This window comes from Ciconia boyciana, chromosome 25 (assembly GCF_034638445.1).
Source record: "Ciconia boyciana chromosome 25, ASM3463844v1, whole genome shotgun sequence".
In the NCBI taxonomy this organism is placed as follows: domain Eukaryota; kingdom Metazoa; phylum Chordata; class Aves; order Ciconiiformes; family Ciconiidae; genus Ciconia; species Ciconia boyciana.
In genome coordinates this window covers 472,515-497,007 of record NC_132958.1, presented here as the reverse complement: position 1 = coordinate 497,007, position 24,493 = coordinate 472,515, and the positions used below count along the sequence as shown (strand labels likewise).

General features: G+C 57.5%; 1 protein-coding gene across 1 annotated transcript in view; it reads right to left on the bottom strand.

Annotated features, from left to right (window-relative positions):
- Window positions 1-24,278, bottom strand: part of HK2 (hexokinase 2) — a 30,248-nt gene extending 5,970 nt beyond the window's left edge. The window contains exons 1-16 of the mRNA XM_072846243.1: window positions 24,113-24,278; window positions 15,218-15,380; window positions 8,564-8,712; window positions 7,580-7,699; window positions 6,019-6,114; window positions 5,758-5,857; window positions 5,326-5,509; window positions 4,567-4,722; window positions 4,166-4,399; window positions 3,645-3,949; window positions 2,969-3,117; window positions 2,070-2,189; window positions 1,616-1,711; window positions 998-1,097; window positions 656-839; window positions 210-365 (exon numbers count right to left, since the gene is read on the bottom strand). Of these exons, the coding sequence (XP_072702344.1) occupies window positions 210-365; window positions 656-839; window positions 998-1,097; window positions 1,616-1,711; window positions 2,070-2,189; window positions 2,969-3,117; window positions 3,645-3,949; window positions 4,166-4,399; window positions 4,567-4,722; window positions 5,326-5,509; window positions 5,758-5,857; window positions 6,019-6,114; window positions 7,580-7,699; window positions 8,564-8,712; window positions 15,218-15,380; window positions 24,113-24,175 (2,375 nt within the window). The 5' untranslated portion in view covers window positions 24,176-24,278. The remainder of the gene's footprint in view (window positions 1-209; window positions 366-655; window positions 840-997; window positions 1,098-1,615; window positions 1,712-2,069; window positions 2,190-2,968; window positions 3,118-3,644; window positions 3,950-4,165; window positions 4,400-4,566; window positions 4,723-5,325; window positions 5,510-5,757; window positions 5,858-6,018; window positions 6,115-7,579; window positions 7,700-8,563; window positions 8,713-15,217; window positions 15,381-24,112) is intronic.
- Between the last annotated feature and the right edge of the window lie 215 nt (window positions 24,279-24,493).

The window sequence follows — 24,493 nt, the reverse complement described above, 5'->3', positions numbered from 1 at the left end:
TTCCTTGTCTCTCAACACCGGCACTGTCAGAACAACGTGGATTTTGCTGACTTATCTGCACTGCACCACCCTACGTCACCCTGGCTCCAGCCTGAGTGCTTGGGACCTCTCCCACAAGCCCTGGAAACGCTTTTCCCCAAACTACATCTCTGCTCTGATCTGCAGCTGTAAGGCCAGAGTTGGTGCTCGCCCCGCCCGTTGGACCTCACCTTTCTATCTGGGACAGGAACTTGGTCTCAAAGATCCCTCTGGTCTTCAGCCTCTCTGAGATCCGTCCCCGGAAGAGCAGCCCTCGCTTGGTGAAATCTATCAGGATGTTTCGGACGATCTCCCCCAGGTACATCCCGCTGATCATCTTCTCAAACCTGGCAAGGAGAGGGCAAGGCTGGACATCAGGATAAGAAGGGACACTGGGTCTGGATTGGGACCCCAGCTCTGCCAGATGCCTTTGACACAACCCCCTGGCCTGACACGCTGCGGTCCCCACCCTGCGGGCAGGGGACAAGGGACACATCGGTGCGTTGCAAAGCCAGACTCTGCCCTGCTCATCATCCCCTGATGCTCCACCAAGAGACGGGTGGGGCACCACTGAACTGTTCCTGGACACCCAGCCTCATCGAGGGTCCCTCCCCAGCCCCCCAAAGCTACCACGCACCTTTGCTTCCCAGGGTTGAGAGACAGCTCATCCACCGCCAAGTCAAACTCTGTCCGCATGTCATCCAAGCACCCGTTGTCACCAAACGCCCCCCACTCCATATTGACGCACATCCTGCCCTCCTCCCCTTCCACCAGCTCCACGTTCCGCATCTCCTCCATGTAACAGGCGTTGCTGCCTGTGCCTGCAGGGAGAGAAGCGTCTTCCAGTGGGGCCGTTGGAGAAGCGGGGCACGTACGCAAGATAAAAGCCCTCAGACACCTCCTGCAGCCAGGAGTACCCCACGGGGGCAGGTTTGGGACGGCGGGCAGAGGAACTCCGTAAGAAAGTTTCAGTCCTCACCGACTATCAGCCCAACTTCGCAATACGGATCTTCGTACCCGCAGGTCATCATGGTGCCAACTGTGTCATTTACCACCGCGACCACATCCAGGTCAAATTCCTGCAGAGGGAGGGGATTGTGTGGGTTATTCCTGGAGGACACAGCTTGCTCCCACAAGTGGGAAAGGACCTGTCTGCTGAGCGTGGGAGTCCGCCAGGTACCCACAGACCTCCTGCAGCCCCACGTGTGTGCAGGTGGACGCTCAAACCTCAAGATACCTCCAGCAAGACACAACTTGCTGTTGCTCCTCAGCGGAGGAGCTGGCACGCTGGGACAGCCCTGCCAGAAACAGCCCCTAGGGCAGGAGCTTTGGGTGGTCTGCACTGAGGAAACGAGCATGGTGTCTCCTTAACTCACGGCGAGACAAGTCTGCTCCAGCCCTGGCCAGAAGCCAGCTCTTAGCTCCGAGGTCTGAAAATCCAACCTCTAGTGATGACTAAGGGTGACTGTTAAAATTCAGACACTCATTAGCCCTGTGCTCAGCCCATTAATTTGCTTTACAGGCCAATTAAAGATGCCAAAGACAGCTGGGATGTGGGAGCAAGCAGCCGGCTTCTCACAGCTACGTGGACACTCACCTCTCTCCTGTGAATTGCCTCCTTCAGCAGGTTCACCACATCTTCTCCTTCACAGCCGGTCGCCTTGAAACCTTTTGTCCACTTCAGGAGAATCCCCTGTTGTGGAAATACCCCACGGTAAATCACCCAGGCTGCTGGGCGGGAAGGAGAGCAACCCCACGTCCACCAGCTCTCGGCAGGCACTGCCCTGCACGTGGAGATCCGATCCTCTCATGTGGAGGATGCCTCAACCGGGTTGTCTCTAGAGCTCAAGGGATCTGCGTTTGCTTTGATGCAGCAAGGGGGCTTTTCAGAAGCACCGGCAGCTCCGAGCTCCTGCCTTCCCCCTCTCTCGGGTCTCTATCTGACCTGCCACATGGTCATTGACGCTGGTACGTAGAGTTTCCAGCGTGCTGTGGCTTTTCAGCCAGCCCTGGGTACCAGACTTGCATGCTACCAGGTGGGCTGGGGTTACCTCATCCAGGTTGGTCTGCTGGCAAGGGAAGGAGAATGTGAATCCGAGCGGGAGCGATACACCCTTCATTCCCATGTATTCCAGGAAGTCGGAGATGCAGTGGACGATGTGGTCAAAGAGCTGGGTGCACAAAGCCAAAAGGAGAAGTTACCATGACAGCCAGAAACTCAGCTGGCTGCCAGCCTGCCAGACCTCCTGGAGATGTTGATCCATTCCCAAGCCAACAGGGCTTTGAACAGACCAGGATGCTGCTCAGCTGCGCTGTGTGAGGTGAGCAAGCCCAAAACAGCTCCTCCCCACCGACAGTGTGGTCGTATCACTGTGATACCTCCACCTCGCAGGTCCTGTACTGCACCCAGAAGGGACGGAGGGGCTAGCAGGGAGGTGACAGCTTCCCAGGGGTGACACGGGAAATCAGTCCCTCCGCAAGGTATTCCCAGAGCCGTCTGCCTCGGCTCCTGCCAGAAATACTCCCGGTCCCCGAGCACTGCCTGGAGTGGTTTGCAAAACTCTTTCCATCTGCAAATAAGACTCTGGAGACGTCTCTTACTGCTTGTGTTGTGGTTTCTCTATCTGGGAAATGGGGGTGATGCTTATCTGCCCTTGCGGAGTGTGTGGGATTCGGGGAGGTGCAGTCATGTCTGGGAATAACACAATTTCTAACCTAAAAACCAGTTTCAAGCTTCGTAAAGCACATTTCAAACACCAGAGCCTTGGGCAGAACTCGCTGTTCTAAAGGCAGGAGAGCACCAGCCTTCTCCACCCTCCTGGTTTTGCACCCTGGAAAGCAGAGCAAGGCAAAACCAGCTCCTGGGGTCAGCCAGCACTACTGCCTGCCCCTTCTGCTGCCACCCCAGGGAAGACACCCCAGTTTTCCACCTCCAGCTGCCCATCCTCACCTCCTCTCCTGTCCCCTGCATGATCTCCACTGGGATGGAGTAGATCTTGTTGTGCATCTCGACGCCGCGCCTCATCCCGTTCCTCACACGCACCAGCAGCACACGGAAATTGGTACCTCCCAGATCCAGGGCGAGGAAATCTCCCTTTTCTGAAACCCAAGAGAGAATCATTAGGACAGAGATCCCAACAAGGGGCATCGTGAACATGGCACAAAGCTGATCCGAATCTGCCCTCTTCCTGGGAGAGGACCAGAAACCAAGACATGGCTGGGAATGGAGAACAGTAGGTGCAGGTAGGAAGGCGATGGATGGAGAGGTTTGCTCCAGACTCGGGGAGGTCACGGGGTTTCAAGCCAAGGGGCAGGCGCACACCCAAGCCACCAACAGAACTGGGAGCGCAGCGCAGGACAATGGTGGTGAGAAACCTGTGGCAGCGAAAACCGCAGTGAAAGCCAGGCTTTGTGTTAAGTCAAGTGCAGAACGTCCTGGAGGCTCAGCTGCTTTTCCCAGTATCATACTGGAGGTTAAAAAGCTTGGCGTCACTCCCACCACAAAGAGGGAACTGGCCATGGCAAAGGTCCCAGCCCTTCCCGAAGCGGTGCAGATGCTGGGAGCAGCGATGCTGGCTCTTTGCCCTGCGCAGGACGTACGTGGGCTCACACACGTGGTACATCACCTGTCCCATCTGGAGTTGAGCACACGTAGGTGGGCAGCATTTTCACCGTTGCCTCTGCGTGCGTCTCCTTGCCCAGCCCCTTCTCCATCTCTATCCTCATCCTTTGCTTCACCTCCAGGAGCTGCTCGTGGCTCAGCTTGAGTGCCTCCAAAATCTTCTGCCGTGCCTTGTGCTGGGCGGCCAGTCTGTAGGCCACCGCCGTCACCATGGCTGCCCCTTTGCCGCTTCCATCTTCTGACCTCACGAAACGGATCTCGCAGTCCGGCAGCAGCTTCCGCACTGTCTTATGGAGGCGCCGGGCAAAGCTACGGAGGAGGAAAGAGGACCTGAGTATGCCACCACGGATGATGTGACCCTCTGGGGTTGTAAATGACTGGGGCCCCTTTGGGATCCAAATGGAGGTGCCCAGGGGAATATTTGGAGATGCTCTGCTTGTGCCAAGCTTTATCCACTGCTGGCAGGAACAGATTTGTGCTCTCACCCTCTCTCCCCACCAGCCTTGCCTATCCTCATGGACTCACTGAGGATGCTTCTTGTAGACGGAGCCATCCACGCCGACCGTGGACCGCAGCCGGTCCACCCCCTTGTTCTCCTTGATGCGTCGCAGCACGGCTGCCAGGGTGGCCCCGCACAGGTTGGCCGAGCGGGTGGAGACGATCTGGCAGATGCGGTGGGTGGCCACGCAGTCTTCATGAGATGGCTCCAGGCCCAGCTTGGTGAGGATCTCGTGGGCTTTCTGCAGCCCTTCTTTCTCCCTGCACATCAAAGAACAAAAAAGGATTCGTGCCTGGAAATCCAACTTTTGCCATCTGAAGTGTCCTGGTTTGCTCAGTGGATAGCCCTGTGATGGGTCCTGTTTTCTCCCAGCACAGATGTCAGGAGATGGGCTGGGACTCCAGAAAACCATCTGGAGCCTACTTACTTCTCAATAGCAGAGACATATCTGGTCTCAAAGTGGCCGGTAGTGAGCAGATCTGGTGTGAGCCTTCCTCCAAACAAGAGCCCTTCCTTGGCCATCTTCACCAGGATGAGTCTGACCAGCTCTCCCATGTACATCCCGCTGATCATCTTCTCAAACCTGCCGATGGGGGAAGCACAAGATGTGTTTGTTTGGCTGCGTGTGCCGTGAGGTGGCCACAGGTTGACCTTAAAAACACTTGGCAGCTTTCTGGGCCCAAATGCAACCCAGATAATCTCTTTCCAGAGCAGTTTATCCCATCACTGAGAAAATAAAGCCATGTTGACATAACCGTCATTCTGCAAGGAGAACTTATGGCTACCTGAAAGGAGTCTGTCAGTTTGCAGAGACCCCCCCCAAATCCCACGTGTGCTCCCAGAAGCCACCTGGGGAATGGGAAATCCGTAGGACTTAGACGTGGACATTAGGTGGTGGTGTTTGCCTTGGCTGGCAAATAACTTCATTGGCAGGGGAAAGAAGCAGAAATCAACACATTCAAGCGAAAGGCTCATGAGGGAAGCGGGTGTTGAGTGGTTCAGTTGGGCGTACCCACTCAAATTTGTGATACAGCCCCTATTTGCATTGGTGTAGCTGGCACGGCGGAGGACGCGGTGACCTAGTTAACTAGGATGACCTCTTCGGTCCCACTAACGCCAGCGCGAAGGGAGGACGGACAATGCCGAGCAAACCCTGAGCCTGAGCCAAAGCCAAGAATCTGCTTACAATTGTTTGCCAGGGTTGAGCGAGCCCATGTCTATCTCGCGGTCAAACTCCGTCCGGATGTCGTTGAGCACGCCATCGTCACCGAAGGCCCCCCACTCCATGTTGATGCACATCCGACCTTCATCCCCTTCCACCAGGTCAATGTGCCTCATCTCCTCCATGTAACAGGCGTTGGTACCGGTACCTGAACCAAGCACGGGGATGCGGTGAGAGAGGATGCTGCCTTTCCCTTATACCCCACAATTAGCAACAGCCAAAACGCACCATAGAAAGCAAAGATGGAAGAAAATAAACATTGGGCAATGCTGGTTTTATAACTTCACTATCACCTTTCTTTTTCCCCAAAAAGACCCTGAAACCTGCAAGAACACGATCTCCTTCTGGAGTTCATGAAGAGATGGACCCCAATTCTCCCCCCTTGCTGCAGCTCACCAACAATGAGGCCAATTTCACAGTTATGATCGTCGTAGCCGCAGGTCATCATGGTCCCAACGGTGTCGTTCACCACAGCCACGATGTCAATGTCAAAGTCCTGAGATGGTGGAGAGGAGAGAGACTGAGTCAGCGTGGCCAAAACATCTTCTCTGCTGTCGCAGAGGAGCCAAGGTGCGGAGCATTAAGTATCCTGTCCCAGGGAACCGTGTGCCCCCATCCCACCACCCCAGGAGGTGACAGACCTGCCCAACCTCTTACCCCTCTTTTCTTGATGGACTTGCGCAGCATCGACACCACATCTTTCCCCTCCACGCTGCTGCATTTGAATCCCTTCGTCCACGTAACGAGGATGCTCTATGGAGAAACAGCAAGAAGGAATGCTCGGAGGACAGACCCACCAAGCCATGGGTCTCAAGGGCTCCCCGGTGCACGGCAAGGGCTGGACGGACACACAGCACCACAGGTGAGCCCCTTCCCGTTATGAGCTTGCGAGCTGCGGTATCAGCAATGACTTCCCCGTCTCCGCGCAGATAAAGTTTATGGCCATGAAATAGCACGCAAGCAGCTTGTCGCTCCTGCCAGCAGGAGGGAACGTGGTTCCTGTGACTGGGTTTTATGGAGCCCTGGAGCAAAACCTGATCCCGAGCGTACGGAGAGCTCCTTGACCAGACCCTGCGGGACGGGGGTCTCACCGGCCCCCGCAGCCGGCGGCGCTGGGTGTGTCCCCACCCAGCAGAGCCGTCGCAGTCACCCAGCCGGGGGCTGCGGTGAGCCTTGGGGGAAGGGAAAGGACCCGATTGCATTTGAAATCTCCAACCCTAGAGCCCCAGATAGCTTAGCGAGGCAAACACCCGCCCTGCCTTACAGATGGGGAAGCTGAGGCACGGACAAAAGCAAACCAGGCACGGTGACTGGGGACAGACGCTCCCTCTCCCAGCTTCTTTTGTTTGGTTTGGTTTTGGTTTTGTTTTTTTTTTTACAGCCCTCGCTACTACCACGAGGAAAGCGTTAATCTTCTTCCTCATTACTTTTGCTGAATCGCTCAGGCACGAGAGTGCGACTTGCCCCATCCCTGGTACAAAATGCCGCCGCGTTCCCGCTCGGGGAGGACGTGCTGGATCGCCAGCACGCCATGGAGCCGCCCTCCTTTCCGATCCGCCTGGGAAGCTGGGTGAGATAAGGGCAAGGAAAGCACCAGCCCCCCCCCGCCCCCCAGGAGCAAGAGCCTGGCAGGGGCCGTGGGTGGCGGGAGAGAGGCCACGTGCCTCGGCTGGGCTCTGCTTGCCGAGATGCTCGGTCCCCCAGCGAGGTCACCAGCTCCCGGCGGAGAGCCGGCGCAGCTGAGCGGAGCTGACAGCCATCAATTCCCGGCTGCCCGGAGCATGGCGAGCAGCCGGGGCGGGTGACACCCCCCCCGCTCCCCGCGCCGGCTGCATGACAGGGGATGTGATGCTCGGCACGTCTGGGCTGCCTTTGGCTGCGGGCGGCTGGAGCTGCTCTCCCCACCGCAGCCGCTTCTCCTTGAGCTCTCTCTGCAGAGGGGAAAACGCTGCTTTCTGTGGAGGCATCCGTGCGGAGCGGAAGCAGGGAGCAACCAGCATGTTAAGCATCACCTCCTGGACCCCTGCAAGCCCTAGGACACGTCCTTTGCTCCCATCAGCACCGAGACCTTACACACTACCCAAACCCAACAAGCCTAATTAAAAGCACAAGCTAAATCGGTGTGGGATGGCTACTGCCCGCAGCGAGAGCTCGCCCTCATCCCCCTGCATCCCAGGCTCAGCCACAGCCCTTGCGAGGAGGCGAGACCTTCACTCACCTCATCCAGCTTGGTCTGGTGACACGGGAAGGAGAAGGTGAACCCAAGGGGGAGTTTCTTGTCTTTGATTTTCAGCTTCTCCATGAAGTTGGCCAAGCACTCGGCGATGTGGTCAAAGAGCTGAAAAAAAAGGCAAAGAGTGAGCCCTCGCCCGGCTGCCCCGACCGAGACGATGCACCAGAGCAGCGCCTGCATCTCTGCCCGCTTGCGGGACCGGTGGTCTGTCACCCACATGACACTTCCACGGTCCTCACCTATCATGGTTACTCGGTGTCAGGAATTAATAGCTCCAGGCAAAGGAAGGCAAGGACCTACCCGGATCCTGCTGGGCAAGGCAGCAATAGGATGCTGCTCCAACCCCATTACACAGCTCGGGGTCTTGGGGTGACACCAGCCCTCCCTTCAGGCAGAACTGCCCCAAGAAGGCACACTGCCTTCGCGTGTCCAGAGAAGGGCAACGGAGCTGGGGCAGGGTCTGGAGCACAAGGCTGATGGGGAGCGGCTGAGGGACCTGGGGTTGTTCAGCCTGGAGAAAAGGAGGCTGAGGGGAGACCTCATCGCTCTCTACAACTGCCTGAAAGGAGGCTGGAGAGAGGTGGGGTCGGTCTCTTCTCCCAGGTAACAAGTGATAGGATGAGAGGAAATGGCCTCAAGTTGCACCAGGGAAGGTTTAGACTGGATATTAGGAAATTTTACTTCACTGAAAGGTTTATCAAGCGTTGGAACAGGCTGCCCGGGGAAGTGGTTGAGTCGCCATCCCTGGAGGTGTTTAAAAGCCGTTTGGATGAGGTGCTTAGGGACATGGGGTAGTGGTGGGCTTGGCAGTGTTAGGTTTACGTTGGACTCGATGATCGTAAAGGTCTTTTCCAACCTAAACGATTCTGTGATTCTGTGAAGATGGGTGGTTCCCCGCCGTGAGGGAAGCCCTGCAGCTGGGGGGCTGCCCAGGAGAGCAGGGATGGGGGAGAGAGGGGTTGAACCCACCTGCACCCCACTGCCTCGCATGAGTTCCTCGGGGATGGCGTAGATCTGATTCTCCATTTCAACCTTCTGCAGGCCGTTGTCGGACACCTTCACTCTCAGCACGCGGAAATTGGTGCCACCGAGGTCCAGCGCCAAGAAGTCCCCATCCTCTGTGGGAGCCCAGACAAGAACAACCATTTAACTCGGCGGATCCCTTTCAGCAGCATCGGTGCCCGTGCCGGACAGCCCTGGAGCAGGCGAGGAAGTAACCAGCCACTTCACAAATATGAGGGTAAGGTATGATTTTTTAATATATTTTTTCATTATTTTATTTATTGTTATTTTTCTTATTTTATCAGAGCTGTGGCTGTATTTCCTGCCCCTCCTCTGCACCCCTGGCACCCTGTAGCTGATAGGGATCAAGGCAATATCTTTGAGACGTATCCTGATGCCCTGGGCAGGGAGTGCAGAGGCGGTGGCTGAGCTAGGAGTGCCTCTGCCAGCAGGAGGACAGATCCCACCGGCCCCATCCAGACGAGCCCATGCCCAAACGCACGATGCTCCCGGGGAAGAAGAGCTCCAGCCTCAGGCTCCAGAAAGAAGGCTGCGGCAGACCCGTTCCTGACCCTATTGACATAGGATGTCAGCGAAAGCTCCTAAATCTCTAGCTCAAGCGGTTAAAACCCTGCTAGCCAGCTGCCGAAGCACTCAAATTTGGCTAACCATTTGATATATGGAAAAAACCCCTCGTGTTCAGGCTTGGCTGCCGCAGTCCAGGACAGCCTCCCCTGCCCTGTCCCAGGAATCCCGTGCACTCCTGGCATGTGGCTTCTCGCCGAAGGCAAGACTGAAAGGTGTAAGCAGGAAACCAGGGAGGAAAAAAAGTCCAAAAGACCTTCAGGGACTCATTGCTGCCTTCCCCGGGCAGACGTGGGAAGCAGAGTTTCCCCGACCGTGTTGGCCGAGAGGAGTCCCAGGTCCTGCTGCCTCTGAGACCCCAGGGCTGAGCCCAGCAGGCTTCACCTCCTGTTTGTTTTTATTGTACCGGGCACCAAGGCAGCTCGCTGGATTTTGGACCAAATGAGACCTGGGATGCGGGAAAAGTGCCAAGCTGGCTGTTTTAAATACCTAGCAGTGTGGGGAGAGGGATGGGGGAAAGCCCTCTATCAGCACTGTTTGATTTCTGAATGCATTAAATGTGCTGTGCTGGCTCCCCCGGGCAGATTACAGCGCCCAGGGGCCGCATTGTGCCCGCCGATGCTTTTACAAAGGGGCTACAGTTGAAACAAAAAGTGTGGTTTATTAGTATTCAAATGACACCAGGCCAGCCAGCATCTCCAGTGACTCCAGCTGAAAAGGCAGCTTGCTGTCCAAGCCCCGCGGGGCGTCCATCTGTCCTGGCGTCTTTCCTGGGGCTGACCCTCCGAGGACTCGGGGCGAGGGAACTGCGGACGGTAACGGACTTGGAGCCTGGGCTGAGAGCAGCTTTATAAAGTCCCTCTGCTGCTGAAAAGGTCTATTAAAAGCAGTCCTCGTGCTCCAAGGAAATGAGAAGATGAGGAATAAGCGGGGTTCAGAGGTCTTGGGCAGCGTTCAACAGCCTTGCCGCTCAGGATGGAGAACGGGGGGAGCACCAGCGGGTCAGTGCGTCACCCCAGGGGGGTCAGCGCATCGCCCCGGGGGGTGACGCAGTGCAGGTTGGGTCCCGGCTCTCAGTGGTACCAGCCCATGCCAAGCCCCCCTGCACGGGTTGCGATGCTCTGGCTGCAGTCCCGTCGGTTAAGGTTACACCCCAAGATCAGCCGGCCGGCAGGACGAGGAGATGCCGAGGCAGTTACGCCATTATTTTAACAAAAGCTGAAGTTCAGCCGAGTCGCTGCGCGGGCTCTGGCCACCCCCCACCTCAACTCTGAAGCAATGCACGCACACCCCCTGCAAGAGCCGTTAACCCAGAACCACGGAGCACTCTAAACCTGGACCCCATCAAAGCTTTGCAACTCATCCCTCCTCCAATAACACCCTCGGCGTAGCTCCAAGCGAGGCAGCGTAGCCCAGAGATGTCCAATTTGGCGCTTACAGGGCGGGAGAACGGCACGGGAGCCGGCGGAGCATCGGAGTGCCCAAGCTCATGTGCTGGGGCAGTCAAACCCTGACTTCATTTCTCCTCCTCGCCTCACGCCCGCATTGACCCTTTGCAGGGATGAGGTTTAAACCAGTTTGGCAGCTCGTTTCGCAGACTGTCTGCCAGCCACTGAGCATGTCTCGGCCACATCTCTTTACATGGACGCTGAAAATGCACCAGGAAAACCCTCAGCGAAGCTCCTCGCTGTCCTGACGCCACTGGTAAGCCCGCTGTGGGGATTTAGCCTCCGCCACGGCTGGGCAGAGCTGGATGCAATGCCTGGCTGGGCACGGCTGGCATCGTGTTCTGCCCCCAACATGAGTCAAGCCATACGCCTGCTTCCCTTGCTGTCTGCAGCACAGATGCCGTTCTGCTTGCTAGCAGAGCATGAAAAATACCTCAGGGGGCTGATAAATATGCCAGAGGGCTGATAAACATGCCAGGGCTAAGAATGCTGGAGCCAAGAGGGTTACAGGTTGCTCAGCTCCTTGGAGATAACGCGGGGAACCCAGGAGGAAGAGACATCCAAAAAAAAAGGCAAGGAGCCAGGGACAGGGCTGTCCTCCTGTCCTGCCCAGCCCTCCACCTACCCGGTATTTCGGCCGAAGCACCCCTGGGAGGCTTTCCCTTGACCCTCACCATGAAGCAGCAGCAGGACCCAACCTAACAACCAAAAACCCCGCTCACAAGCTGCTCAACAGCCACAGGAGAGGCGTAAGTGGTTCAAGTGGCGACTGCTGGAGTCAAGGGGTGGATTCCCAGGCGGACTGGCTTTGCAGGAGGAAAAAGGCAGCAAAATCTCCCTTGGAAAATTCCCAGGCTGAAGCAATGGGGCTGCGTGACGGGCTCCGCCGGCCGATAACACGTCTGGGTCCTCCCTTCGCTTAGGGCTCCCTTGTTACATGGCAAGATAGAGGCTGAGCTCACAAACCAAACAGCGAGGGCAAACACAGAGCTCGGATTCGAGAGTCTGTTTGCTCTCAGCAACCCACCTAAGGGTGTGTTTAGTGCCTTTAAAAAAATGCCTGCGCTCCCTGGAAGAAAGCACGGGGCAAAGCGGGCAGGGAGCTCTGTCGTCCTTAGAAATAGAGCCTGGGCCAGGGGACGGGAGCATCGTGTGCAGGACCATGCCCCACCATTTCGGAAGTCGGTCACCCCAGACCTCCACCTCAAACCTCCAGGCTTTCAACCGACAGCACTCCCATTTTGTAGGAACCCTCGGTCGAACCAGCTTAATAAAAAAATAAGAGGAAGAGAAAAGCTGGAGCAGGTCCAGGCTCTGCCCCAGGGAGATGCGGGATGAGGTGGCGGCACAGACCCTGGCAGTTCCCACTCCGTCCCCGTCTGCGGACGGCCTTGCCAGCCCTACCCTGCCTCCTTTCAGCAAGTTGAGAGGCTTCCAGCAGAAGAGGGAATATAAAAGCCCCAGTGCTTGCATCAGCACCTCCACTGAATTAGCGCTGGAGAGCGGCAAAGGGGCTTATGATGTATTGGGCACGAAATGCGGGGTTTGCAGCAACAAGAGATCTGGGATTAACCTGGTGGCTTGGGTTCCCTGGTGGTTTTGGACAGAATCGGGTCCAGCAAAGAGCAGCTCACACCGACCACAGCAAGAGGCGCCCAGCAGTGATTCCCCAATGCCATTCCTTGCTGGGGAGTGCAGTAAATCACCGGGCGAGGGGCTCTGGGCATGAAAAATGGCATTTTCTTGAAAGCCTTTCAAGACCATGGGCCATGCGAGCCGGTTTTCTTGCAGAAGCAGCTGGTTATTGGCAGGAACTGAGCCCACCAGCCAAGGGAAGGGCGCTGCAAAGAACCATCCTTTGACTTTCCAGGGATTTGACCACCAAGGTCCTGCAGCATCCTCCTGAAAACCCCAGGCCATGGATAGCAGCTGCTGGGGCTTCATGGAGGATGCACCCGAAGATCCTTGTGTCAACGCTAGCGTGGAGGAGGAAAGACGGTGACGCCGGCAAAGCCTGGAAAACCCAGGAAAGGAGCAGGGAGGAAGGTGGTGTTTGCGCTAAGCAAGGAGAGCCCTTGCTCAGAGTCCCTGGGGCTGCAAGGAAAAGCTGATTCGGGGTTTGTTTTCCCCCACCAGCCTGCGGCTGGATGCCCACTGCCTCACTGCAAGCATGGCACAGCAGGCGTTTTGGTGGGTGCTGGAGCCAAGCAAAGCCAGACAAGTTGCTTTTAGGAGAGATCCTGCTTCAGAAGCAGAAATCCCCCGCCTCTTATCACGCTGCATCAGGAACAGGGAAGCCACCGAGGGTGCAGAGGAGGGTGGAGCAGGCGGGAGCCGGGTCTGTGTTGTGACTTCAACCCGCAGATGTGACCTTGTATTTCTATAAGCACCTCTCATCCGCCTGGATCCTGGGGAGCTGCCGGCTGGGCATTAGACGGGGCATAATCCAAAAGCAGAGCCAACTTGTGCTATAGCAAGGAGGGGTAGGAAGGGCAGGGATGCTCTGGAGGAGGAAGGTGAGGAGCCCCAAAGCCGGCGTGGCACCTCATCTTTTGGGTGGGAGGCAGCTGCTGACACCCAAAGCGGGTGGGAGCAGGACTTCATGCCCAACCAAAGTCAGACTTTGCCCAGAAGCTTAAAAAAAAAAAGCAGAAGGAAGGACGCACCCCTGGACGTTGAGCTCTTCCCGAGCCGTTGTCACACCGTCTCTTCACGAAGCGACGTGCCAGGGGAGCTGGCAGCGAGGCCCCGTCTCGGGCTGGCCTCGGCTCGCCCCGACGTGCCACCTTCCCGTCCCCCCTCCAAAACTTAGCAGCAGAGACGCTGATGCCGCTCACGGCCCAGATCCAGCTGGAGCCGTACAGGGAATCCCAGCTCTTGGCTCCCCAAGACTTGCTCGAAAACCTCCCGCTTTCCAATCCCTGGGCAGCTGCAGCCCCGCGATGGCCCCAGCATCCCTTTTGCATAACCTTTTCCATGCTGCAGTGCCGCTTTTCCCCACGTGCTGAGCTTGCTTTGGGCGAGAAATGCCAGCTGGGACACTGGAGAAGCTGCAAATTGGGAGGATACGGCGAAGGAAGCCAGGGCTCGCTCTTGCAAAGGCAAGGAGAGGGATTGCACCTTCTCCCCAACACGGGTCAGGGTGCGGAGAGCTCGGCTCCTGCCTCTCGGGAGCTCTGACACATGCTCCGCCAGCACCCAGCACCTTTGGCTGCAATAGTTGCCGTGCCCAGGGGCGGCATTCCGGCCATCCCTGTAATTAAGAATATTCTCAAATATTTAAACAGATTGAAATCTCAATCCCGGGGCAGGCAGCCAGGTCCAGCTTTTGGGTGTACGTGCACCGGGGGGGCTGAGCACGTGGGGTGCAGCAGGCGGGATGGCTCTGGGTGCAGGGATGATCAATACCCAAAGGGAGCTTATAAGAAAGGTGGGGACAGACATTTTAGCAGGGCCTGTAGCGATGGGACAAGGGGTGATGGTTTTAAATTAAAAGAGGGGAGATTCAGACTAGATATAAGGAAGAAATGTTTTACGCTGAGGGTGGTGGACACTGGCCCAGGTTGCCCAGAGCGGTGGGGGATGCCCCATCCCTGGAAACATTCCAGGTCAGGCTGGACGGGGCTTATTCACCTCTCCTGCTGGCTATCGGCAATCTCTGCGGCTGAGGTTTTGCAAGGACCCCCATGAAGGTGCCACCGCTGGAGCAACCTTAACTCTGAGCATCTTCAGCTAACGGGACCGGCCGATCCGGGGACTTTCCCTGGGGCTGGTGCCAGCCCAGACACGGAGCCGGGGGCAGCTCTGGCTGCTGAGGGCTCTGTCCCTCCCTGCCCTTCAGCAGCCAGGACCGCTCCACCAGCTTCGAGCACCGGGAGACTCGGCAGGTCCCGGGTGGCATCTGCATCCCGCTGCGCGCCAGCGGGCAAGGGGCGACGCTGCAGGGACCGTGACAAAGCTCCTTCCCAAACCACCGAGCTAGGAGAGGGAGGCACAAGGAAATTTCCCATAGGGATGCTTGGGGAAGCAGTTTTTTGGGTTGAGAGGAGCAAGCTGGAGCCCGAAACAGGGATGCGCCTGGCTGGGAGCGTGCTGCAGGCAGCCCGGCTCCTGCCGGCACGGGAAGCAGGCAGAAAGGCCGTATTGTGAGAAGCCGAGTCTGGAGAGCCCCCTTCTTCTCCCGTGGCCCTTGTGGCATTCAGACAGCGGCTGGCACCGCTGCCCGCTTCAGTGCTAATGAAATCTGATGAGCCGGACCCGTGACTGTCTCCGTCCTGCCAGGAAGGGCACGTGAGGGCTGGTTTCCACCCTCCCTCCCACCAACGGCAACTGGGAGCCCCCCAGTCCCAGCACAGAGCCGGGGGGGGAACGAGACCTGTCCCCACGCCAAGCCTTGCTCAGCGGAAGCAGGATGAAGCCCCAAGGACCAGGAGTGAAGGTGGCTGCGGGTGCCATCCCTGTTTTGGCAGCGCCGTGAGGAGAGGTGGCCCCAGCCCTCCCTCCCGGCACGTGTTGGCACCTACTGAGACCTCCCCACCGCGCTCTCCCTCTGCTCTGCCGGGAGGGAGCGTCTCCCTTCTCACAGTACCTGTGCCATCCGGGGTGGATCTCACAAAGGTGGGCAGCATCTTCACCGAGGCCGTGGGGTTCGTGTCTGCTCCCAGCCCCTTCTCCATCTCCTTCCCAAAACGCTGGGACACCTCCTGGAGGGTCTCCTCGGAGAGCCGCATGTGGTAGAGGTACTTGTCGATCTGAAAGGTGGAGATAAAGCCAAAAAGTCAGCTGGAGGGTTGGGGACACGGGCACAACCCCCATGACCCGTTCAGGACAGCGTTCAACCCCCCTCATGGCTGCTGGGGCTGATGCAAGAAGCAGGAGCAGGTCGTGACCCACCCCGAAGGGCAAGACACGGCTGTGCCAGCACGTTGCCAAGACGGCGCCGCCGGCAGTGCCGCAACAGCTTATCTCCAGGCACGCCAATAACGCCCGCCGCCGTTCTTGCTCCTCTTCCTGAACATCCAGGGCCGCTCTCCAAAGAGCTCACCAAATGCCACCCCGCGCCCTCCTCGGCAGCACGCCCAGACGGGTGCCAACCTGGGAACGCCGAGGAGCTCCCGCAGCTTCTTCCCCGCTCATTCACCTACGGGCACCCAAACAGGTTGCGACAGAAGTAGGACCCAAACTCGACAACCTTCCCTGCCCGGGCTGTGAGTCAGGTCAGTGTCGGAGGTTTTTCCAGCTGCGGAGCCCTTCCTACGCCATGGCGGCAACGTCCCTCGACCTTGACACCCCGGGCTTCTTCCTACGTGAAGGATGCTTGGCAGGAATCCACTGCCCGTTCATTTCTTCACTGCTGAGATCACCCCTACAAAGGGTTATGGTACCGAGAGCTGCTAAACTCCCTTGAGCAAACAACACTGTGTGACACAAGTGGGTGCCACGGCCAGGAAGGGAAGAAATCCACCCCCCTGCTCCTGGCAATCGTTTATACCCTTGTGCTTGAGAAGATGCCTGGCTCCTTCTACAAATGGCATCAAAGCATCTCGTCTTCCCCGGGAAAGGCATGGAAAAACTCCTCCCCGACCCATCCATTACCACCGTGCATGTCTCTGCAGCCTGGCTGGAGCAGGGAAGGGAAACGGAGAGGTGGACAGACTGCCAGCTCCCAAACTATGCCCTGTTTCAATTAACTTCACTTAAAATTAATTAAAGGGCAGCTGCAAGCCCTGCGAAGTCAAAGGAAAACTCCACCCAGTTAGCTCACCTGTCTGTAGGCACGTAACATAAGGTCATCAGAAATCAAGCACGGATTTTTTTTTTTATAGGGCTACGCTATAGGAAATGGGCATTTTGTGGGCAAGTAATAGCCATCCGCCCCAGCGTGACCTCGCTCACGGATGCAGCCGCCCGGACCCTGGGCTGAACAAAACAGCTCTGCTGTGGTTTTGGCTGCCTGCGTTTCGGGCTTGGGATGCTCCGGCCTATCCTTTCCCCCTTCCAGCTCTGCTGGAAATTTGGAAGCCGAGCCCCGCGTTGCTCTGCTTGCTGTGGCGAGGTCGGAGGATGGAGGGAAGCCCAGCCGAGCACGCTCCAGGAGATGCTTTATTCCCTGGGGAATGGCATCCTCGCCGGTGTGATGCCACCTCCTGATTTCTCTTGGTGCTTTCAGCTCCATCCCATTAATGGGGAGCGGAGAGCAAGCGCCCGCCAGCTGGGAGACCAGGCAGGCGTGAGGGAAAGGACAAGGGTAAGGAAACTCGGAGGTTTCCCGGTGCCGGCTGTTTACCAGCACCTCCTTATCCACCGCAGCAGCAGGAAGTCAAACACTTCCCTCCTATTTGCTTTTGCTTGCTGAAAATTTCCACGGACCAGGCTCCGGTTACCGGCACAGGGAAGGTGGCTGCTGCCCCAGCTCACCTCCACCCTCTCCCTCCTCTTCCAGCTTCAAGAGGGGCCCAGTGCCCGGAGCCCACCTCCACCCCAGCCCCGGGGTAGGACATCTCCCATTTAGCTGCCCCCACGGCAATCGGTCGATGCCATCGCCCCACGACAGACGGCCCAACGCCATTTCTTAGCTGTGAGCCAGACAGATGTGTTATCCCAGCTCGCAGGGGCCTTTCACAACCTCCTCGGGAGCCACCAACCTGCCCCTTGGCACGGGGAGGACCTCAACCAGACTCCGTCTCCTCACCAGCAGCATCTGACCTGGGGTGTCGGTGACAATTAGAGACAAACCCGGCTGACACTGGGTGCTCTGCCTCCCAGCAGCCTCTCGCTGCCGTGAGACCTTCTTTCACTGGACTTCTCTGGCAGCCTAAGGTGGTCAGGGGGTCCTGGTGAGACCATCGTGAGTGGGGATGGGGTCCCAACGAGGTGTCTGCATCCCAGTGGTGGGGTACCAGACCAGCAGGGCTCAGGGCAGAGCTTCACCCGTGCACGAACCGCACGCCGCTGGTGTTTCTCTCCTGTCTGCCACCCTGACTTTGCTTGCTTTTCCTCCTAGACTGGCAAGATGCTGCTAGGGGAAGATCTCATCCCAGAGAAGCTGGGTGCACAAGAAGCCATCGCTCTTTGCTCCTCGATTCCTGCCCAAGGCACAGGGCAGTGAAGATGCTGCGTGCACGACCCGCCGGCCCGCAAAATCCCAGCACGGGGAAACGACGCAGAGGTTTCACCTCCTTTCTCCAGGACAGGCACCGCTCAGCACGTTCCCCATGTCCTCCAGGCTCCACCGTACCAGGAATAATCGGCAGCATGAGAAACAGGGTGACCTTCTTCTAATCTCCAAAGCCCTTTAAAACCTGGATCATCTTCTGCTACGAACGTAGACATCGTCCCACTTGGCAGCTAAGGCAGGTCAGGGCGTCCTGCAGAACGGCTCCAGGGCAGCAGCAGCTCAGCTCCTTCCCAGGCGAGACCACCTTAGCGTGCACCCGACCCCCGCCAAGGAAGAGCCGTGGACACCTTCATGCCCAGTGCTTCCCAGCCCCATGGCCCCCGTGGTTCGTTGCTCCAATTACCCCCCCTGCACCCAAGCACAGCTCACATGGTAGCGAAGCTCTGGTAAGAGAGGGGAATTTAGTCCGCAGCACCCAAGCGTGAGTATCTTTCAAGACAAACAACCTCCTCGGTGGTTTAACTTTTTTTTTTTTTTTAAGATCGTGGCCAATTGCAAATAAATAAAGTCACTGGGTTAGGATCCGGAGTGGGGCAATTTAATTTCTGGAAGGCTTCCATCATAAATAATGGTGTTTCCCTGAGGAAATCTAAACTGAATGGAGGAGGAACAGATTTAAGCTGGGAAGCGCCGGGCATGCTCACAGCCCCAGACAGCTGCACGCAGGGCAGGACATTTTGTTAAAGAACCGGATCGTTAGAGCCGCTGCGGGTGTAACAAGTTCGAGGCAATTTTTTTGAACTAAAAACCGAGCAAATCCCTACCTCCTGGCTCAGGGCTGTCTCCAAAGGCTCAGCTAATTTCTACACCGAGCATCCGCCACCGGGTGCTGGGGAAGTGCCCGGCGTCGCCCTTCCCAGCTGCAAGGCCACTGTTGGGCAAGGTCCATCCGCCCCAAGGCTGAAGAAACCTCAAGTTGCCCAATTTTTGCCACCAGCTGGAAGCTGAGTGAGCGGTGCAGCGCTGAGCCGAGCTTAAAGTACCCCAAAAGCCAGGTTTGCCTCTGCAATGATGGTAATAACTCACAGTTCCAGTACCAGCACCACAGCTGGATGATGTTCTTTTGCCTGAAGACTTCTCTTAATCCTCCCATCAGGGCTAGAGCCTACGGGGTCAGTGCTGCAAACGTATTAGCCTGCGAATAACTTCATTCCAATTCAATGCCACTAATCACGGAGAAAAAAATTAATTCCTCGGCTGATACGTTTGCAAGAGGGTCCCATCCACGCAGCTAGTTGCAAGAGTGGAAAACCCCTCCCCGACAGATCTATCCCGTATCGCTGTGCCCCTCGGCGGGGGGATGCACGGGTGGTGGTACGGCTCGGGCGGTCGAAGCAGGGAGGATGAAGGATGCCGTTCCCCTCACAGCGGCAGCGGGGACCCTTTTCGCCATTGCTCAGTGGGGACGTGGGGCAGGATTGCCGTCGGAGATGGAAATTACAGCGTGACAGCGGCTTCCGGCAAAGCGCAACCGTTTCCTGCCCAGCAAACAGCGGCAGGGAAGGAGAAGGACTCAGAGTGTTTTATTCTCATGCAATAAGGTCTCGGCCGCGTCTTCCCTATTAATGATCCCGGGCTCTGGGAAGGGGAAGCTGCTCCTCTTTAGTTTCAGTTTTGCTCTGGGTCTCTCTTCACAGTCATGTCCCTGGCGAGAACCAGACTGGAATCGAATGTTTCCAGTCCCCCAGTATCTGCTCGCTGTAGTTTTCAGCTGGATGTGCATAATTTCAGCAGCGTTTGGAGAAAAAGCATAACGCTGGGAGAGGTTAGCTGGCTTCTGGGCCGGATTCTTTTCCTTTTTGGTAACAGAAAGTAAAATATTTGTTGTGTACAAGAACAAGAGAGAGATGTTCAAGTTTGGGGAAGGCTTGAGCACTCCTAACCCACAAGTGTGCAGTCAATCCTCTCTCCAGGGTAATCTCCGCCTGAAATTATTTTTAATTTCAATTACTTCCCTCCCTATCCCAGTTTTTACCTTAAAACACGTTGCTTTTTTTTAAATCACTGAATTTTTTTGAAATACCGACTCTCTCCCTGCTTCTTTCAGAGGAGGATGCTGTGCGAGCACCCAGCAGTTACCAGGGCGAGCCAGCAGCTGTGCCCCCACCCTGCCCGGATCCGCGGCGGGACGCGACAGATTCAGGGAAACCGAGGCAGAGGGAGTGACAGCGGTTCACCAAGGTCGCAGGTGGAATCCGGGAAAGCATCCAGCACAGAGTGTTTTATTTTCTGGCTCGGGACTATAACCTGGCACGCACTTTGCAGCTTTTATTGTCAGATCAGGAATGGGCACCGCAGCACGGGACAGACCCTGTGCCACGTCCTCAGCCCCTGCATACTGAAAACCAGCACTCCCCGTCCCCGTGTTGCCACGCCGTTACCCAGCCTGGGCTGACTCAGTGCCGGGAACTGGCTCGTCCCCTTCCCCAACCTCCCTGCCTTCGGCGACACAGGGCTGATGCCGGGCTGCACCCACCCTTCTCCAGCCCTGACCCTGGCGGCACCCACGTCCTTGGCTGCTATTGAGGGCTCCGCGCTGAATTAAACCCCACGTGCCCTCCCCTCACAGCCAAGCCTCTGATGACACACGCCTGGAGTCATCTTGAACCCGAGTGAGTCAGATGGTTTCCTGCTCGGCCGGTTCCTCCCCATCCTCGCCCCCCCAGGACGGCAGATGAACCCTGTGCCGGAGGTGGAGCGCGGCACATGGCGAAGAAATCACGCTGCAGAGCATCAGCGGCGGCCGGGGACCCGTCCTTGGGTGACCCCGCTGCTCCACAGCCCCACGAAAAGCCCAATTTAACCGCGAAAACGTTCTGGTTTCCAGCTCAGGAGTCGGAGATGTCAAACTGCTCCCAGCTCCTGCCGGCCCTGAGCAGCCCCCGCCGGCCTTTGAGACGCCTCCCTGCCCTCCCTCTTTCTCTCTCGTTTTAAGCCCAGAAGGTCTCTGGGGCAGATGTAAGAGGCAGCGTCCCCCTCGGATGCTGCTGGATCAGAAAGCCTCGCCGGCAGCGAGACCCCTCAGATGCTGGGAGCACCCCACCACGGTTGGGGAAACTGAGGCTGCGCCCTGCCCGGGCTCCCCCCGGCAGCTCAAATGAGAAGCCGAGGAGCGAGGGGATACGCGATGGCTCCCCGAAGGTGCCGAGGATGGGAAAGGCCGTCCTGGTGCTGACCTTGGCGGGCTTAAGAGAAGCTATTATGTTGGTTTCCAGGAATCTGCAATCAGGCACCCCTCCCACAGCCGCAGAGGAGTCTGCGAGAGGCAGCCAGGGAGGAATCACCTAGATAAAACTAATCCCCCTAGCAAAGGAAAAATAGAAAAAACAGAGGAAAACCTGCCCCTGCCTCAGAACCGCCGCAAATATAGGAAAATCAACTCCATCTTCAGTTTTTCCTTCTTTCGAAGGAGTGATGGGGAAGAAGAGCCGCCAACGCAGTTATTTAGCTCATTCGCCTCCCGCTCCTCCCGTCGCATGACGAGGCGGAGGTTCGGGGACCAGGAAACCCAGAGTGAGCCGGCACATCCAAAGGGAACGTAGTTCATCCGTGGCAAACTTTCAAGCTGGGATCTCAAAGGACGCTGCTGAGGTTAATTAAAGTTTGCCCAGTCCCTTGGGCGTTAGATAAATTAGTACTGCAACCCACTTCCCAGCCGGGCAAAGCAAAGGGCAGGAGGAGTTTGGGGACGTATGTGACATCCCCCCAGGCGGGCAGTGGAGCAGGTAAAGCTGCTCCGTGGCAAGAATGGGAAGAAAAATGCTATTTTGGGGGCTATTTTCAAGGCCCTGATGTGGACACAAATGACAGCTGTTGGAAAGGGCACTTCCTTCCCACAGCCGAGCCCCTTTTCTGCCCAATCCAAAGCAAAAAGACGCACGACTCGAACACACCCCAGGCTACCGCCCCAAAATCTTTTCCCAAATATAGTCTCGAATTTTGGGTAAAGCCTTTGGGTTTGATAAAAAAAGAAATCACAGTTTTCCAAGAATTTCAGCCCCTCCATCTCCCTGTGCTGGGGACTCCCCTTACCTCCTTGCCTGGGAAGATTTATAAGCCAGAAATAATTTTTGCATCCATGGTGGAAGCATCCAGCTCGGAAACCCAGCTGCTTCCCCCCTTCTCCCCCCTCCCCTGCAGCAAAGCCGAGCTCCGTGCTCTCGCTGGAGGCTGCGCCGACCCCAGCTTTGCCTTACCAGGGTTCACGGGCATTTGTTTAAAAATAACCCAGAGAAATCCAGTTGTGGAGGCGGCCGTTTGGGGCCGGGAGGGCAGAGCCATCTCCCACAGCAGCCAGAGCGCCGGCCGACGGCTCCTGGATATTTCTCCCACACACACAATCTCAGCAACCTATTTTGTTTGGGCTCAGAGCCGGGAGGAAAACGAAGCTGGTTCCCAAGGCTTTGCACACCCTTTTCCCGATGGGTAACGAAGCCGAATACCTTAAATCAAAACCTTTCCCATCCATTATTTCCAGCTCCCGATAAGGAACTCGAAAGCTGCCCGGAGCCCGAGAGGCAGAAGTCGGGCCGTGCCACTGGCCTATTTCTGCCGTCGGGTTACACAACTCCCTCCCGTGGATTTGGCTGTTGCACAACCCCAGGACACTCGTGAGCGGAGGGAGAAGCCGAGCCCGTATTTCCTTACGGATCGCTTTGCGTTAGGAAGTTATTTCTATGCACTTTGTTTGGTTTTGTTTTCTTTTTTAATGTTCTCTGCTGTTTCACTTCCTATTTAACGCAGGCGAAGGGCCGACGTGGCGAGTTTTGTTTCTCCATCAGCATCCCCGGCGTTAGCGATGGGCTCCCTGCAGCCGTGCATTTTGCTTTTTGCTTTTTTTTTTAAGGGGGCATTTGCAAATCTCGACCACCCCACGCCTGGGCACTGTGACCCCGGTAATAGGAACCGCTGTGCGACCTCAGGACTCGGAGCCGAAACCCTCCCCGACATATCCTTAGACGCCCCAAACGCTGGCGGAGGGCGGGGGGAAGAGCCAGAGCCTTCCCGCACGGTCTCCCAGCCAGCTTTTTTTTCCCAGGAATCATTTATTTAACACTTGCTGTTTAGAGCCTAAGCGCTGTCCTGGCCAGACAAAGGCCGGCTGCTTTCCACGGCCCCGGGAGAGCAGAACCACTTGCATTTTTCAAGTGCCTGAACTCCTGAATTACCGGTGACAAACTCCCCGCGCATCCCAACGGGACGCTTCGACTTGCGTTTGCGGCCCAGGAACAGGCTCTGGTCGTCCAGGACCCGTAAATCAAGGGAGGGGGAAGGCAAGAAGACGTCTGCCATGGCAGCCAGCGCGGGGGGGGGCACACGCAGCCTGGGGAAGGGGACCCCGAGTCCCGCCTTTGCCTCCGAGCAACCCCCTCCGGCATCCCCGCCGTGCCCGGGCTGACCCGGCCCCGCTCCCCGCAGGGACCCGGGGCGGCAGCGGGGGGGTCCCGCCGAGGGGCTGAAGGCCCCGGCCCCGAGGGCTGCTCCGCGCCCGCGGATGCTCCGCGCCGGCGGCAGGAAGCGGCGACACGTGCGGCGCGGGGCGGCCCGGCTGCCCCGGGGGTCCGAGTGCGGCGGGGGCGGCCGGGGAGCGGAGCGGAGCCGCTCCCCCCCTCTTCCTCTTCCTCCTCCTCCTCCTCTTCCTCCTCCTCCTGCTCCGCGCCGCCGGCCCGCGGGGGGCGCCCGGCCACGCGGGGTCCCGCAGCCGCCCGCCGCGGCACGTACGGCACGGCGGCCCCGGCGGGGAGCCCGCGGGGCGACAGCGGCGCCTCCCGCCGCCCCCTGCTTCCCCGGCTTCTCCTTTTTTCTCCTTTCCCCTCTTTTTCCTTCTTTTCTTTTTTTTACTTCCCCCCTCTCCTTTTTTCTCCTTTTCCTCTTTTTCCTTTTTACGTTTTTTCCCTTTTTCCTTTTTTCCCTTTTTCCTTTTTCCCCTTTTCCTTTTTCCCCTTTTCCTTTTTCCCCCTTTTCCTTTTTCCCCCTTTTCCTTTTTCCCCCTTTTCCTTTTTCCCCCTTTTCCTTTTTCCCCCTTTTCCTTTTTCCCCCTTTTCCGTTTTCTCCCCTTTTCCGTTTTCTCCCCTTTTCCGTTTTCTCCCCTTTTCCTTTTTTCCCCCTTTTCCTTTTTTCCCCCTTTTCCGTTTTCTCGCCTTTTCCCTTTCCCCCCTTTTCCCTTTCCCCCCCTTTTCCCTTTCCCCCCCCTTTTCCTTTCTCTCTTTTTTCCCACTTCTCCCCCTCCTTTTTCCTTCCCCCCTTTTTTCCTCCTCTCGCCCCGCTCCTCCCCGCCGGCCCCCTTCTCCCGCGCACGCCCCTCACCTTCTGCGCCTGGTCGTGGCTGAGCTCGGTGAAGAAGTAAGCGAGGAGGTGGGAGGCGATCATCTTGCGCGGCGGGGCGCGGAGCGGAGCGGAGCGGAGCGGAGGTGGCGGCGGAGCAGCGCGCGCCGCGGTACGCACCCGCGACAATGTGGCTCATTGAGGAGGTTCCCCCGGCCCACGAGTGACGCGGCGCCGCGGCGGCTTCTCATTGGTTGAGCCGCGAGGGTGTGTGCCCGGCGCGGGGGCTGACGCCCGCCGCGAGGGGGCGCTCGAGGGAGGGGGGTGTGAATGAATGGGGGGAATGGGGGAATGGGGGTTACTGGGGTGAACTGGTGTGGGGCGCTGGGTGGCGGGGGTGAACAGGATCTGGGGTGGGCACTG